This window comes from Rhinopithecus roxellana, chromosome 8 (assembly GCF_007565055.1).
Source record: "Rhinopithecus roxellana isolate Shanxi Qingling chromosome 8, ASM756505v1, whole genome shotgun sequence".
NCBI lineage: Eukaryota > Metazoa > Chordata > Mammalia > Primates > Cercopithecidae > Rhinopithecus > Rhinopithecus roxellana.
Genome location: NC_044556.1, coordinates 127878408 through 127896340, shown reverse-complemented (window position 1 = coordinate 127896340; position 17933 = coordinate 127878408). Strand labels below are relative to the sequence as shown.

The following is a 17933-nucleotide window of genomic DNA, read 5'->3' as shown; positions in this document are numbered from 1 at the left end:
CAGCTTTGTTCTGTTGCTGGCAAGGAGCTATGCTCCTTTGGAGCAGGTGAGGTGCTCTGATTTTTTGAATTTTCAGCTTTTTTGCAGTGTTTTTTCCCTATCTTTGTGGTTTAATCTACCTTTGGTCTTTGATGATGGTGACGTACAGATGGGGTTTTGGTGTGGACGTCCTTTCTGTTTGTTAGTTTTCCTTCTAACAGTCAGGACCCTCAGCTGCAGGTCTGTTGGAGTTTGCTTGAAGTCCACTCCAGACCCTGTTTGCCTGGGTAGCAGCAGCGGAGGCTCAGTTGGAAATGCAGAAATCACCCATCTTCTGTGTTGCTCACGTTGGGAGCTGGAGGCTGGAGCTGTTCCTATTCGGCCATCTTGGTGCCCCCCATAAATATAATTTTTAGTATTGGCATGGCAAAATTCATTTTATGAAAGTAGTGCTATTCATTCATTTATTCAAAATACTCTCTGAGTTCTGTCACAGGGGCTGGGGAGGCATCAGCACGTCAGCCCAAGCTTTCCCTCAGGCACTCAAGTCTAGTGGAAGTGACTAAACATAGACAAGTATACGTGCCAGGCATCTCACTTCAGAGGAGTGGCTAAGGAAGGTGTCACTGAGGAGGCCTTCAAGTGGAGATGAGGATGGAGCATGGAAATGAGCCAGGTGAATATCTAGCGGAAAGGCATTCGAGGCAGAGAAACAGCAGGACTGGAGGCCCTGCAGTGGCCCCCTTGGTGTAGTTAAGGGAGATCAAGGGAGCCACTGTGCCCTGAGAGTGGGGAGCAGTAGGGAGGAGGGCTGAGAAACAAGGCTGGAGGGCAGCAGAGGCAAGCTTATGGGGCCTCCATGACCACAGTAAGGAGCTCGCATTCTGGTAGATTATTCCCGTGTTGTCGTTAATCATTGTGAGTGCTGTATCCTTTCCCCTCCCTCCCTCCATTCCTTCTTCCTTTTCTCACTCATATATAACACACAGTGCTGGGCATCCTAGTATATAAGCCCTTGTCTATGTCTTGAATCATTCACTTAGGAGGAATTCCTAGAAGGAAAGCCAGGCAGCCTACCTTTAGCCTTTGCTGTGCCATTTACGAGCTGGGTGACCCGAGACAGCTTGCTTCACCTTTCTGTGCCTTAGTTTTCTCATATATAAAATGAGATAATAGCACCTAGCTCACAGGACTATTGTAAGGATTAAATGCATCACTACATATAAAGCCCTTAGAACAGTGCCAGGCACACAGTCAACACTATATGCATTTGAATAAAAAATAAAGTTTTTTTCTTTATTTTGCCAAAGTATTTCCTAAGGTTTGTATCAATTGTGTTTTATTGAGAGTAAAAAATGTAAATATTACAGAAAAGGGCAATATGTCATATGACTTCACCTATGTGGGACACATAGAATAGGCAAACTCAGAGACAGAAGTGGAATGGCAGTGACCAGGGCCTGGGGGAGGGGCAAATGGGGATGATGAAAAACTTCCGGAGACAGCTAGTGGTGATGGTTGTACGACACTGTGTGTATACTTACTGCCACTGAATTGCACATTTAAAAATAGTTAAAATGGCAAAATTTATTTTGTATCTATCTTACCACAATAAAAAAAAAGTTAATGTAAAGGAATGTGGGTGTATTTTACCCCCCTCTGGTGCATATGTTCACAGTTGATCTTGAGCAAGTCTGTTAGGAAATGAGCTCTAAGACAAGTTATGTTTGGTGGTTGCTACATTCTCTGTTTTCTTTGGGGGTGCTTGTGGGCCTCTGTGGGGTGTTTTCTGGCTCTCTTCATCTCCAGCAGTAGCAGTCCATAACCCCTGCTCCAGGCCTTGGCATAGTTCTGAAAACTGTATGTTTCTAGAGAGGTGGCACCACAGACGAAGGTCTGTAAGATTAGGGATAACATGGGCTCGGGCTCTGACTTTATCCTGCGACCTTCAGCAAGTCATTTTTCATGGCTAAGCCTTCCTTCCTCTTCAGTACAATATGATTCTGAGAGACAATCCCACTGCTTCTGAGCAGGTCAGGTGAGGGAGTACGTGCAAATGTGTTTGGTAACCTGTCAAGTGCCATGCAAATGTGAGTTCTTTCTTTAATTCCAGACACCACTGGCTGCCAGAGCACCAAGTATTTCTGAGAGTTCCACCAATTCAGCCAAGGAGGATGAGGAGGAGTCCTCCGATGAGGCTGATAAAAACTCTCCCCAAAATACTGCCCGGAGAGGCAAGCTCAGAGATGGGAAGGAGCATACAAAGGTGGAGGGACTTGTTCTTCTCTCCCCGGCTTTCCTCCCCCTGCCATTCCCTTCCTTAAGGGTGGTGCAGACTTGGAAGTCTGGGCTCTGACTGTCACATGGGGGCGGGTTAACCTCATAGTCGGGGGAGAAGCAAACCTGCAGGTCATAAAATGTCCTCTTCCCCTTCCAGAGCCCAGGGTTTGGCTGGTTCAGCTGGTTTCGATCGAAGCCCACCAAGAACGCATCTCCCTCTGGAGAGGAGGACTCCTCGGACAGCCCTGACTCTGAGGTTGGCTCTGTGGAAGGGAGAGGATGCCTCTGTCTGTGGGTCTTTCAGAGGGAGCTGCCTTAGCACCTAGGAGCTCTCAGAGCTGGCACCTGACTCTACCCCAGGCCACACGAGACAGAGGTTTTGTGACAGAAGATGGTGGGAAATGAATTGGTCCTGTGGGGGCAAGGCAGATTATAAAAGCTTTAAAAAGTTGGGATGGGCCGGGCACAGTGGCTCAAGCCTGTAATCCCAGCAATTTGGGAGGCCGAGGCGGGCGGATCTCGAGGTCAGGAGATCGAGACCATCCTGGCTAATACGGTGAAACCCCGTCTCTACTAAAAAAATACAAAAAAAAAAAAAAAAAAAAAAACTAGCCGGGCGAGGTGGCGGGCGCCTGTAGTCCCAGCTACTCGGGAGGCTGAGGCAGGAGAATGGCGTGAACCCGGGAGGCGGAGCTTGCAGTGAGCTGAGATCTGGCCACTGCACTCCAGCCTGGGCAGCAGAGCAAGACTCCGTCTCAAAAAAAAAAAAAAAAAAAAAAAGTTGTGATGAAGAAATGTAACTTTAAAGGGTCAGCAGTAGGGAGCTAGTGTGGATTACTGAGCAGAAGAGTGGGATGAGGAGAGGGGGTTTTGGGAAGTACCCAGCAGCAGTTTGCGGCAAGGCCGCCATCCTGAGTGTGGGAACGCAAGTGGGTGGGTGTGAATTTGTTAACCACCAATGTCGCCAATGCTGCCTTTCTTTCTCCACAAAGCGGGAGACCCCCAGAGCATCTTCTCCCCACCAGGCTGGCCTGGGCCTCTCACTGACACCTTCCCCTGAGTCCCCTCCTCTGCCAGCTCTTAGCGCCTTCTCCATTGGCACAGGTACCGCCACCTCGCGTCCTCTGGGCCATGGGTGGTCCCCTCAGCACTCCCAAGGGTGGGGGTGCCCTCTGGGAGTGGGACCTCCAGTCCTGAGCAGAGGAAACAGCTCTGACTCATTGCTTTCCAGGTGGGGGTGAAGGCCGAGGATCCACATCCAGTGGGGGAGCAGCTGCGGACGCTGGGGTTGGAGGCTTGTCTGGACCTGAGGTGAGCAGCCCCTGGGCTGGAGCCTCGGATCCCAGCAGATGCCTGTGTGTGAGGACTGAACCTTCAGTGTGGACGGTGCTGACTCCTGGGGAACATGAGGAATGCTTCTCTGCTGTGTTAGTTTGCTCAGGTCGTCATAGCAAAGTACCACAGAACGGAGGCTCAGACCACAGAAACCTAATTTCTCACAGTTCCGCAGGCTGAAAGCTGAGGTCTAGGTTTCAGCAGGGTTGTGTCTTTTGAGACCTCTTTCCTTGGCTTGTGCCTGGCCATCTTCTTTCTACGTCTTCACACGGCCTTTCTTCTGAGCATGTCTGTGTTCAGATTTCTTCCTCTTATAGGGACATCAGTCATACTGGATTGGGCTGCCAATATGACCTCCATTTATGTTAATTGCCTCTTTAAAGACCCCATCTCCAAATGTTGTATTTTCATGTTTCTCCAAACATATGTTTTCTGAGGTACTGGGGGCTAGGGCTTCAACACGTGATTTTTTTTCTTAGAACACATTTCAACCTATAACAGCTTCCTCAGGGGAAGCCTGGGGAATTGCCTTTTTACCTGTCCCAGGAAGAGGCAGAATTCGATGGAGACCTTGTCCAGGGCTATGATAAATTCTTGATGAGTTGTCCACATTAGTATGGATTTCATATCTATTGCTAGGAAAACATTTTTATTTCTTTAAGCCTGGTTAGATAACACTTGTATAATTTTAGGCCTTTTGAAGGTATATTACTTTTTATGATAGTATCAGTATAATTTATTGAGGCTTTTTCTTTTTGTCAATATTGCCACTCCAGACCCAGGGGTTGGATGTGTCCACTTGAACCATGTTTGCTTGCTTGAGATTCCCTGAGTTCTGTTAAGAAATCCTTCTGATACGGTTCTCTTTTAAAACATTTCAGTAGCTTTTGGGGCCCAAGTGGTTTTTGGTTACCTAGAGCAATTATATAGTGGTGAATTCTGACATTTTATTGCACCCATCACTCAAGCAGTGTTGGCATGGATGTGGGTTGTACCTAGTGTGTAGTTTTTTTTAATCCCTGACCCTCCTCCCACCCTTCCCCTTCTGAGTCTCTGAAGTCCATTATGTCACTCTGTATGTCTTCACGTACTCATAGCTCCCCACTTAAAAGTGAGAACATATGGTTCCTGGTTTTCCACTCCTGTGTACTTCACTTAGAATAATGGCCTCTGGCTCCATCCAAGTTACTGCAAAAGACATTATTTTGTTCATTTGAATGACTGAGTGTATTCCATCATAGATGTAATTATTTTGTTCATTTGAATGACTGAGTGTATTCCATCGTAGATGTACACCACATTTTCTTTACGTGCTCATTAGTCGATGGGTACTTAGGTTGGTTCCACATTTTGTAATTGTGAATTGTGCTCCTATAAACATACCTGTGCAAGTGTATGTTTCAAATAATGATTTCTTTTCGTTTGGGCCGATACCCCGTAGTGGGATTGCTAGATCGAATGTTAGTTCTACTTTTAGCTCTTTAAGGAATCTTCATACTGTTTTTCACAGAGGTTGAACTAATTTACATTCCCACCAGCAGTGTAGAAGTGTTCCCTTTTCCCCACATCCGTGCCAACATCTATTATTTTTTGACATTTTCGTTATGGTCATTTTTGCAGGAGTAAGATGGTACCTCATTGTGGCTTTAATTTGCATTTCCCTGAAGATTATTGATGTTGCACATTTTTTTCATTTGTTTATTGGCCATTTCTTCTTTTGAGAAATTTCTGTTTATGTCCTTTGGAGAGTCGATAAGGAACTCAGAGAAATCACTGAGAAAAATACCAAATAATCCTGATGTGCTTCTTGAAAGCCTCAACATTCTGGAATCTGGGAGGTGGGCACTGATGGGATTTTCCATGCTTTTCTATCACAGAGTGTTTCCTTTGAGCTCTGCTCCAACCCTGGTGTTCTGCTTCCTCCACCTGCCTTAAAAGGGGCTGTTCCTCTTTACAACCCATCTCAGGTCCCTCAGGTAAGGAAACCCTCAGGGGGAGGGGCTGGCCAGGAGCACAGGTTTTGGATTAAGGAGACCTAGGTTTATCATCCCAGTTTGCCATTTACGATATGTGAATTCTTGAGCAATTGGAAAGTCTTGAGACTGTCCAAGTCTCAGTTTCTGCATCTGTAAAATGAGGTCATTAGTAGCTAGCTCACAGATATGTATATGAAGGGCCTGGAACCCACAAAATGGTCAATAAATGTAGTTACTCTTAATATCGTATTTAAATTTTAACAGCTCTTGAGATGTGGGAGACACAGTCGGTGTTGGCATCAGTAGTGTGGGTGCACTGTCAGTCTGTCCTGGGGATAAAGGGATCATTGGAAACTTTGAGAGAAGCTAAGTTCCCTGTTCCTCAGCAAACTGGGTAGACTTAGCTCTGCTAATGTCTCATTTGGCCTCCTCTCTTTATAAAATCCTATTTCTTTTCACCAGAGTTAGGTGACGGTGTTGGGTGGAGGTAGATAATTAGAACACAATCTTGGGAAATGTTCTACACAGAGGCTCAGGGTGCCCTAGCTCCATCCATCCAATCAATCCCGGGCAGAGTCATGTTTGGGGCTGTACTCAGTGTAATATTTGTTCTTCTTTTCCAGCTGCCCATGGCCACTAGCCTCAATCGGCCAAATCGCCTAGCTCAGCGTCGCTATCCCACTCAGCCATGCTGAGAATAAATACGCGTCCCACGTTCATCTCCGCAACTTTGCTTGCTCTCCTTTTCTCAATCTCCCAGTCCCTCTCTACCATACTGGGACCCTCAAGAGGTTTGTGTCAGCCCGATGCCTCCACCAGGCACTTAGGAGGCAAGAGGACAAGACCTCTCAAGACACAGCACAATTCAGTGTCTTAAGATTAGCTTCAGAACGCCGGAAATTATTTCATCAGGTGGAAGGTCTGGGTCTAATAGCAGACTGCACATGAGCAGAGTGACATGGTGGTGGCACTTATGGTGGTGGCTTGAGAGCCTTGGGGAAATTAGGGCCCTAACAGCTAGAATCAAAGATGGGACCACAGGGCCCTGTAGCAGGAAATGGGAAGCAGGGGAGGGGCAGGAGCTCAGAACAAGGTTCTAGACCAACTTGGACTTCTTCCTGTCTTAGTAATAGACCAATACATGGCTCTACTTAGCAAAGTTTTTATACTGAAACTTGGTTATTACTGCCCTTTATAATTTCCTCTTCAATGATACTTCAGCAGTTTCCCTCTTGGTCCTAGTTTTGTGCACATTTTTTTTTTTTTTTAAATGTGGTTCAGATTAATTCTATTTCTCTCACTTTCTTAGCTGGTCCTATTTTTTCACATTCTGGCATGTGGCTATCAAGTTAGATTGCTCTAGGCATCATATTGTCATGGTAACTACTGAACCTAATGATGCAGATGGATGGCACATCAGTATAATAAATGATGGAAAAAGGTTCCTAAAAATTCATCCCTTTCATAAGAGGGGAAGAATGAATGCCTGATATTGTTAATACCTCCCTTTCTACCTCAGGCCTTTGCAAATTGATGTTCGGAGGGTCACTGGAGTGAGAGGGAGGAGGGGGGCGTCTTGGAAATTTCCATTTCTCTTTTCAAACCCAAAATAGGAATGACTCTTGCTGTTCGTCAGATTTGCTGAAAATTGCTCCTCACAAAGAACATTTTTTTGTACATGTAATTGTAAATACAGGTTTAGTACGTTAATGTTCTATAGTTCTGATGTTGATAATAATTAAACCTAGATAATTTTATAGCAAATGCTTGTCTCTGGCTGATTTTTGCAGAGGAAGACAGTACATTGGTGGTCTCTTCCCTGAAGTCTTTCTAATAATGATTTTATTGTGTGATCAAGTGTGAATAGCTGGAAAGAGCCCTTTGTTAATGAAGAATCTAGGGACAGATCCTCTTAACTTCTAAGTCTACTTTAATGTTATTATTTTTCCAATTTAAAAAATATGAACAAAACGCTCCTCTGATGCAAGTCAGTCACTTTACTAACTAAACTAAATGTTGTGTATTTTGTTCCACAAAAAGTTGTTTTAACCTCTTAGATTAAATTAGAAAATGTATGCATAAATGTTTTGCACCTGGAGGGCCCTCAGTAAATGCTGTTCCCCTTTTTTCCTTAAAAGGCTGCTGCTCCTTCAATTTGGTATGCTGACATCCAGTGGTGGTGCTGTGGCATTAGTGTGTGAGTTTCACAGGAGCCACACTGCCTAGTCTTGCATCCTGGCTCATCTGCAGCTCACCCTGTAACCTTGGGCAAGGTTACCTCACTGTCTTGTATTTCAGTTTTCTCATCTATAAAATTAAGATGATAATAATCATAGTACCTGCCTTATAGGGACATGGCAAAAATTAAATGAGTCAGGCCCTTAGAAATGGGCCTGGTATATGCTAAGTATGGTTGGCCCTTGAACAAACTGAGTTTGAACTGTGTGTGTCCACTTGTACTTGGATTTTATTCTGCTTCTGCCTGTCCAAGACAGTAAGACCAACCCCTCTTCTTCCTCCTCCTCAGCCTACTGAATGTGAAGACTATGAGGATGAAGACCTTTATGATGATCCACTTTCACTCAATGGAGAGCCCATATATTTTCTCTTTCTTATGATTTTCTTAATCATGTTTTTTACTTGAAGAATACAGTATATAATACATATAACATATACAATATGTGTTAATACACTGTTTATGTTATCAGTAAGGCTTCCAGTCAACAGTGGGCTATCAGTAGTTGAGTTTTTGGGGAGTCAAAAAATCATATGTGGATTTTTGACTTTGCAGGGCTCAGTGCCCCTCATATCTGCATTGTTCAAAGCTCAACTGTACTTTATTATGGTGTCTTTTATTATTAATTTGCAATCTAATAAGATCTTGACTGTTTTTTGGGGCCTACCAGATCTGACTATAGATTTTTTGTTCTTGATAGCTGTATAGGACAGGGATGATGATTAAAACATACTTCTCAATATGTGTCATTGCCAAGTCAGTTTCTCTTCCTGCATCCCTTCTAACACTAACATTAGGCCATGAGGCTTTGTGCCTAAGGGAACAATGGTGTAGGGGAGGTTCTGTCCAAGAAATAAAGCACTTTAGGGAGGAGAGAGTGCAGACCAAAGAGGAAGGCGCAGACCTCGGATGCCTGTGTCCTCTCGTCCTCCTCCTGTTAAGAGAATTCATGGAATACCAGTGGCTACTGTCATGCTCAACAAAGCAAGCACTGAGTTTAGTTACCTCCCAGCCAAAGGAATACAGAGCAATGAATATACTTTGTGAAGAGGAAGAGTCAGGGTTTCTATGCACTAGAAAGGGAGGAGGTTCTTGGTGTTTATGGTAATTCATAATTTAAAGGTTTTACTCTGGCAAAGTCAGAATGTGTCTATTAATCTGTGTATGCTTGGTTAAAACAAGCCCAGTTGCTCATTGGTTAGGTTAGGTCCAGTAAGGGTCTGAGGAGCTGGAGTCACTCTCAGTTCTTAGTTGCTCATCTGTGCTGTTTGGGTAGTGGTGGTGGTATTGCTAAAGGTCATGGTTATTTTACGACTTCAACTGGTTAAAATCTGTTTTGGTGAAACAAATGCAGCTGTCAGAAGAAAATACTGTTTTCTCCTTTTATAAGGTGGAAGCTTGGGAAATAGAGTAGGTTGTGACAGATATACACTGCTATGAAAGGGAGCACACTGGGCTAGTGGCCCTTTCCTCTAGCTCCCCTGGTAACCTTGGGAAGGGAGGCTGCAAGACTTGAGGAGAAGCCGGCTTTGGCTTGGCAACGTGTCCAGTGTGTCTGGGGAGCCATAGCAGCTTGGCTTTGGGGATCTGAGGTAGAGCTCCGAGCTCCCTGAAGCCTGCTGTAGTGTAGACTCTAGCAGGGAATAATTACATAATGACCCCAAAGGTCAGATGGGACAAGTAGTCTCCCAAAAGGCAAAAGGTCAGGAGTGGGCCAGACAAGCCACCAGCAATGAATAGGTCACACTGTGAAGGTCATAGCCCTCTTTTCCGTCACCGTGAGCTGTTTGGGGAGAGAGAATGAACAGAATTCTCTTTCTCTCTCAAAAAATGAATTATCAAAAGACACGGTATGAAAGGGAAGAGCCTAAGATATTGTTAATTGGCAAGTTTGTTTTTTCACCTGCTTCTCAACAGAGTCCAAGCTTGGAGGAAGAATAGCTCAGTCATACGAAATGAACCATAGTTTCCTTGAAAAGCTGAGTAGTAGTGGGCAAATTTATGATTCTGCCATATACACATAATTCAATATTTATATGAAAACATTTAAATGTAATGTTCTATAATTTGAAAGTGAACAAACCACTAAATTCCATTTCAGGGTCTTTATCACATGTTACCATTCCAGCCCTCTGTCTAATCCCCTCATGTGGCTATAGAGCTGTAAATGAGCCGCGAGTCCTCAGTCACCTGTGTGTCCTCTCTGTTCAGCCTTCTCCCAGGCTTCAGGTTGCTCAGGATCAAAGCCTCTGCTAGCTTTGTTTTCCCCTAGAAAGTCTCTTTTTGGTAGCTTCCTCTTAGTAACCAAGAAGAGGAGCAAGAGACTGCATCTACTTCTTCACTAACATCAGAAGACTTTCTACCCAAGAGGGAATGTGCAAAACCCTCTTTCTGCTTGAAAAGAATAATAGGTATGTAATTTGGGTCTCTCCTATCACGTGAGTTTCTCTCTCACTTTTTCCACCAGAGAGTGGAATGGAAGTGACTTTTCCCCTCTTCTATTTGCTGCCTTAAGCTGGAAGTTGCATGAAGCATGATCTGCAAGCAACAGAATGTTAGGTACTTAACTGAGGTTGTCCCGAAATGTGGCCTCAACAACGGCCTGTTTTCATTTCATTAATTGGCCATACTTATACCAGGCATCATTCATTCAGGTCCTTTAGAAATAGTTTCTTAATGAGATTTAAAGTTATTCTGAACGAGGATTAACAGCATATGAAAATGTTTTCATTACAATCGTGCTAGGTAGAGAAATCTGCTTCCTATACTTTCTTCCTTTTTGTATATTCCTGTTTCCAGATAATCAGGGTCAACAGCAGTTTAACTCAAACTCAAATGACCTTTGCAAACTGCTTGTTATTTTACTGTGAGATGTTTTCCTGGCCCTTACCTATCTTAGAGAGAGCCAGTTAACCTACCCAATTTTTAAAGAATTCTCAACAGAGCGGGATTCCATGGCTTCCTTTGAGGTTTCAGCCCGTGGTTCCTCAAACATTAGGAAGCTATTTCTAATACTTTCTATTCCAATCACTCCTGTGACTCTTTAAGACTCTTAACTGGTCCTCAGCAGAGATGGAAAACAGCTGCTCACCACCACCTGTGCCTTGGAACTCGTTCACATTTTGGAAGGTCATTGAATCATGCCTCAGCTTATGAAATGAAGTCTTACAAAATGGGGTTTTCTTCAGTAGAATTGGAGATTAAACCAGATAAATGCTAGGAGTCTTTTGGTAGCTCCAGTGTTCAGACATCCTGAATTTCAATAATAATAGTATAACGTTTATTGAGTATTTTGTGTTAGACACTTGCATTCTATGTATGTATACTTTCTATGCAGTATATAGTTTTGTGATTTCAACATATATTAGGAATAAAACAACTGAATAGAGAGGTAAGGTAACTTGTCCAAACATACACAGCTAGTAAGGATGGAGCTGGAATTAGAATCCAGGTAGTCTGATCTCAGAATCTGGGCTTTTAGCCACGTTGCCCCTGGACATGTGTACATTTGTTCACTGATTTATCAAATATTAATTGAATAGCATGTCAGGCATTGCTGTTTTCCCAACAAAAATTGTTCTGACACTTAAAATACTTACAGTCTAGTGGGAGAGACAGACATGTAAACACAGAAATTTCTGCATAATGTGAGAGCTGTTCTAAATATATGTACAAATAACTTCGTAGCTTCAATCCCTTAATAATATATGAATTTCACATATTTATATAATTTTGAGGGAAATACATAAAATATTCAAATTATATCATCCCTATAGGTTAGGATGAAGGTGAAGTTCACTGCTAGCTATGTAGAGTAGCGTATCTGTTGGCCAAGTTTAAAGTGGCTTTAAGATGTGGTGGATGCACACAAAGTCTGGATGTACAAGGGTAATAGTGTACTGTGATCACAAATACTACCATGATCTATGAAAGGAGGATGATCTGATTTAGACTTGCCAAATTGCCACTGCAGAAATTCTTCCCGCTTCTCCATGCTGTTGGTTTGGAGGCAGGAAAGGACTGTGAATGTTGCAATGGAACACATTTGAAGGCAAGAGCCCTGGTGAGGAGTGTATATGGTTTCATGTGTGTGCACGTGCGTGGGTGCTATCCATGAGGCTCCTTTCGGAATGTCTCTTTTCACCTAATCTCCACTCCTAGCCTCTTTAACTTCCCCTTCCTCGCAATTACTCTTTATTCCCAAGAGAGAATTACCCAGAAGACAGCCTCTCCATAAAGCATCTTCCAAGTGGCTGATACTACGAAGACTCGGTGAAGTCCCACTTACCAGCACACGATTGTGTCAATACATCCAGACTTTTGGCTAGCAAATTTTAGCTAATTTTATGTTTCCCCAAACTGGTTCTTAGAAATCTAAGACCTTGACTTCTAAAACTTGTCTCTGAGTTTTAAGGGCTCATTTTGGAATGTAAAAGATAATCACTGTTTTTCATTGTTTTAATGTTCTACGATCATGATTTGGGGTCATGCGAAAACCTCACTGTCCTGGAGTGAAAATAATATGAGTTTTGTGCGTCAAGATTTCATTCCACTTCTTTGAGTATTTGGATAAATGCCCACGAATTAAGTAAGAACCAATGAGAGACTTACAGTCATGATTTCTTTATTTAATTTTTCAGCTGCTTCTCTTTGCAAACAACAACAAACCAACCCCAAGCCCACAGATGGCGTTAGTCATCCTAATAATACACATCAATTAAAACTGTGAGTCGGGATCCAGCCTCATTTGCTTTGAGCAACAGGTACATTTCTGACGAGTTGCAGATTCATTGACATTTTCTAAATCAAATTAATTTTTAAATGCAGTGGAGTAGCTTACAATTTAAAGGTAATTGATGTTAAACCCCTGAAATAAAGAGTTATTTATAAAGAAAACAATCGTTCCCATTTTCTCACTTCGTAGATGCTGACTTTGTAGTCTTGGGGGAAGACATTGTAGTAAGAATGAGAAGACTTTCAGTTCCAGGCTCACATTTTCTGCTAGCTAGATGGTTGACTTTAAAAGTATGTCAATTGAATCTCTCAGTGCCCCCAAACATCTCAGCTAAAAACTTGGCACTTGCTCAATCAACAAAGGGCATTTATTTAGGACCTTCTGTGGGATATATAGGTGAGATCAAAGTCCTAGCCCTCAAAGGGCTCACAGATGAATTAGGAAACTAATAAGTGATCCAGGGCAACCCAGGATAGTCATTTCTCCAGGGACCCTTGTTGTGTCATGTTGCCCCTACTCTGCCTACAACGGAAGGAGGTTTTCAGGAAGGCTTGGAAGGAGGGGGCTCTATCAGTGAAAAAATTATGGTCCAGAGAGGTTAATCAATTTTCCTAAATCCTCCTAAAGTTCTGGTTTCCAGGCTGATGGTCTTTTTCTTCGAATAGGAGAACATAATTTAAAATGTAAAGCTTTTTAATTATTACATTGAGGGTATATTTGTGGTTAATAAAAACATCAGTATAATAACAGATTTTGTGCCAGGCATTTTATGTAAGAGGTTACATGTGTTTATTCATTAAATTCTCTTAATGGCCCTAGGAAGTAGATATTTGGAAGATGCTAAGGCACAGAGTTCAAATAACTCATCCAACGTTACACAGCTAATGATGGAACTGGGAGAGCATCGAGGCAGGTACTTTACATATGTTGTCTTTAATCCTTAAAACAACTTAGAGAGGGGGTTTGATTAGCTCACTTTATAGATCAGGAAATGGAGGTGCAGAAAATGTAAGTAACTACCCCAGAACCACCCATAGAAAGTGGAGGACCTGGTATTTGAACTTCTGCAGTCTGGCCTGTACCCTTATCTCTTGTTCACTTAATTTAAAGTGGGTGGACCTGTACTGCAATACCAAATAGGACCACTGACCTTTATTTCGAGTCTTGTGCTGTCTCAGCTAGGGTGATTCTGTGTGCCTTTCTTTCCCAAGTACAACTGAGGGCTATTATTTGTTGTCTCCAGTGTTTATGTGTATGCCTAGTTTTTCCACTAGACTTATGACTTTCAGGGACTGGGATGATATTATAACTTACTTATTTTTGTATTTCTGGCACCTTGCACAGTACCCATGCCTAATAAGGGCTCAATATTCAAAACAGAACTGAGTGAATAATTTCCCACCATGAGAACTTCAGGAGAACTTGCAAAAAATGTCCACAAATTATATTTGGTCTAGAGATTATCATGTGAAGTCATTCTCTTGTTAGAGTTTGATCCTTTTCTGCATCTTTAGAAGCTGATACAGGTATTGGCGTATGGTAAGTGCTCAAACAAAATCTGTGAAGGGATGAGTGGCTTAGTAAGGGCGGGCAAAATGAAAGGATCATCACAGCTTCTGAGAAACTGTCTGTGAAAAAGATGATGGAGGTCTACAGAAGAGGGAGTCTAGTGCTTCGTCCCTAGGCCAGCGACATTTGTGGCAGCTGAGGGAAGGGAAGCACCCTACTTGAGGTCAAGGCAAGTGATGTCCTGTATTTACAACTCCTCGTTTGACCCTCAGGGGCGCTTATTTCTGGCAAAAGCATTTCTTGGTTTTAAAAGGTAATTTACCCCTTTACAACCTGTGTAATTGCTATTGGAATGCTTTGCCCCGCTAGTGTCTTAATTAGGTCAAATTTTATACCAAGGGCTTTAAGTTAATGCTGTATTTGCAATTCTAAGGCCCCCTTCTCTCGGCACTGCCAGGAAGCACTCACATTTTTTTAGAGATGGAGACACCCTGATAAGGCCATATGGGCACTCTTCTAAGGGGGTAGGAAGGGAATAGGGGTCCAGGGGAACTAGGCCAAAGGAGATGTGTGTGCCAGGAGAATCATCTAAATGCTTCTAGAAAGAAAATTCAGTCTCGAAGTTATCCTGCTCCAAGTATTGCTTGGATAATTGCAGGATGCAAGGCTCTTTGCATTTGGTTAAATTATATAGTTCTGCTCTCTCTGTGTTAAAAAAAACCCACCTTTTTATTATCTGCCTTTTATCAAGCAGACCATACCCCTAGAGTTACACCCTCCCTCTCCCCAGCATGCCACCCCAATAATGAGATAACCATCCACCAAGAAAACAAACATAATATAAAAATTATACAAATACATAATCCCCAACCCAGAAGGAAGGGAGCAACTGCCACCTGGTACCAAACAGCAAACAGTATAATATTTATCCAGAGCAGAGGGTTCCCCCAACAGGCTGTAATTCCTCTATCGGGTGGGGCAAGGGGTGAGGGGTCAAGGGGAGGTCAGTGATGAAAATCACCTCCATAGGCCTGGTCGAAATAGGTAGCAGGTGGAAATCAATTCCGTGAACTCAATGTTTCTGTTTCCTGTCTCAGGACACACTCAGGAGGCACCTGAGGAGTCCATCAATCTGTCACTGGAAAGGGGAGAGGTGGCGGGAGAAAGGAGGTAATTGGATTGTGCTTCAGTGGGACTTTTTCTCTAGCTGGAAGCGTAGCTGGAGAAATACGAAGCAGAGCCATCCCTGAGGTCAGGTAAATTAGGACTTTTGGTCCTGGAGCTGGAAAGTAGCGCCCTTGAGGTTTGAAAATCTGCTGTGGCTGTAACATTTCAGATAAGGCTCTTTTCTAACTTTTGGGCTGGTCTTGGATTAGAATAAAATTTTACTCCCCTTGCCTAAGAACTGCACTTTCCATGGCCTCAGTCAACTCAGGGCTTGCACTGATTCGTACATAACTAGCATTTAATTTCTTAATCAAATGCTCTCTGAGCAAGTAGAAATTCAGTTGTTAGAAATTGTGCAATGCATGGAAGCTAGTCAATCTTCTGTTTTATTGATAAATTGGAATGTTAAAGCAACGTTACTAGTCAACATGACAGTTCTTCCTAAGAAAGAGGCAGTTTACAGAGCTGTGTAAAACAGAAGTGTCCTTAAACTGTGGTTGGGGAGATATGATATGGCAAAATGTCTACCAATAAAGTGGAGCATTATAGCAAATTACCGAGTTTATACATGCAGGCAAAGCTTCCTTTCTTACGCCATGTTGGAGAGCCAATAAAGCTTGCAAATGTGATGGGAGCCACTATTTCTGCCTCTGTGCAGCTGTTTATCAGCAGCTTTTTAACACATTTTCACATATTAATGAGGTGGCATAGCAGTTCCAGAATTAGAACAGTGGGATGTATCATTGTCTGCTTATCTGAAGATACGCTTGCTGTCAGCTCAGCATCATTACCGGGGTATGTACAATGAAAGATGTACTTTTTGGTGGGGGCAGCATGTACATACTACCCCACCTTCCTTATGCCCCAAACCCCCTTGCCTTCCAACCATCATACCTGGATGGGCTCCGGCACTGCTTTTGTAGGTCTTCCTGCAACTTTGTCTTCTTGTTTCATGATCTGTGTGTCAGTAGGACTTGAAATTCCTTTTTGCTTCTCCATTTCCCAATATAGTCCTTGATAGTCAATAGGTACTTACTAAATGTTGAATGAATGAATGAATGAGTAGATAGGTGGATGGATAAAAGTGTTCCCTCAAGAACTGTCCTCTGCAGGCACAATCTGCAGTCACTGTGGCTTGAAGGAACAAGATAGATATGTGGCATGGCTTTCCTTGAATTTGTATGAAAAGGTAAAATGGCAAATAGAATCTTATAGAATAAGGGCTGTAAGAGACCTCAGGAAGCACTCACCCTGGTGGTTTCCAAATGCAGGTGTGCAGTTGGTGCCAGAACACTGCAAAATTTTCGCCCATCTGCAATGAGATGAAAAAATAAAAACAGTAGAGTGAGCTTTTCATAGAGCCAAATGTATTATCTATTAGAATTCTAAGATTAGGTCCTTTTACTCTATTTGGTGTTAAAGTTTCTTCTCTAAAAAAAAAGAGGTAATAGTAGATAATAGCTGCTATTTTTTTCTCTCTTAAGTCCCTTTATTTGGTAAAACAACAAATTTCTAATTTTTTTTTTGCGGGTTCCTGAATCACCCACATTTTTTTGAGAGGGAGAGGAGAGGATGTTTCATGAGTCTTTAAAATCCTATAGTCTGGAACCACTGACAACTCATCTCTGTCTTATCTGAAAAAAACTCGCTGACATCTCCTGTTGGCCTTAAGTGAGACACTGGGCTCCTTAAAAGAAATAGCACATTTCAGTAAATGATAAGATGCTTCAAGTCGTACAAGTTCCTCTCTGTGTTGTCTCTTCAGAGCAGGGATCCAGGCTGGGTCACAGGCTTGTAGCCATGCCATAACTAAGACATAGGAGATTTCTTAAATCCAGGTCAGTCAATAACAGGGGCACAGAGGCCCAATTTACCAATGTCTAATGTGCTTTCTTTTGCCGTGGGTGTAGTCGCTGTTTTGTCTTTAGGTAGAACATATATGTGCTCTACGTAATACAGAGCACCTCTCTGAGAATGACAATTCTACTTGATATAAACCATGGGAAAAAGAGAACTCCACGGGGACATGCCTCCTTAATCACCTCTCCTTTCTTTGAATTGCTGCAGCTCTGTTGTCTATGCCATACAACGTAGCTCTTGGATTTTACATTGTCTTCTGTTCTCTGTTTATTAGTCACAAATCTTATCTCTCCTAAAGAATGGGGACAATTCATTTAAATCCTGTTATTAATTGATAAACTTTTTCTTTTGTAACTCAATCTTCTCCGGAGGCCATTGGCCTTTACTGGTCCTATGTATGTTGAAAAGATCTGCAGTTCTGCAGACCTGGTTTCCAGCCCTGACTCTGTGACTGATAGATGACAAGTAGATGAGTGAATGCTGAATCTCACGGCACCTGGATGACTGTTGCTCAGAGAGAAGAATGGTACTGACCTGCCTCACCAAGAGAAGTGGCAGATGCATTAACTGCCTAATGATGCTGATGTTCTTTGAGAATATAAATGTGAAACATGATCATTATGGTTAATAGTAGCCTTTGGATTAAAATTTTGTTTTCCTCAAAGAGGAGAGGAAGAAAGATTATTTAAAGAAATAGTGAATAGAGGGCCCCAGTTTGTTCTTCATTCGTGATTGACTTTGATCAGAATGGCATAAGCAGTGGGAATGTGGTCTTAAAATCTGGAAGGGAATTATCTCTACTTTAGGGCATGAAGTCTTCTCTTTCTCCTCCTCCCACTGGGGAAAAAAAATAAAG

The 17933-nt window shown here is 42.7% G+C and overlaps 1 protein-coding gene across 1 annotated transcript in view; it reads left to right on the top strand.

The window, feature by feature from the left end:
• The window catches only part of LOC104672018 (protein transport protein Sec16B), a 48317-nt gene extending 40983 nt beyond the window's left edge, over positions 1-7334 (top strand). The window contains exons 21-26 of the mRNA XM_030936452.1: positions 2093-2245; positions 2417-2515; positions 3252-3363; positions 3491-3570; positions 5472-5570; positions 6194-7334. Coding sequence (XP_030792312.1) covers positions 2093-2245; positions 2417-2515; positions 3252-3363; positions 3491-3570; positions 5472-5570; positions 6194-6265 — 615 coding nt within the window. The 3' untranslated portion in view covers positions 6266-7334. The remainder of the gene's footprint in view (positions 1-2092; positions 2246-2416; positions 2516-3251; positions 3364-3490; positions 3571-5471; positions 5571-6193) is intronic.
• Positions 7335-17933: the final 10599 nt, after the last annotated feature.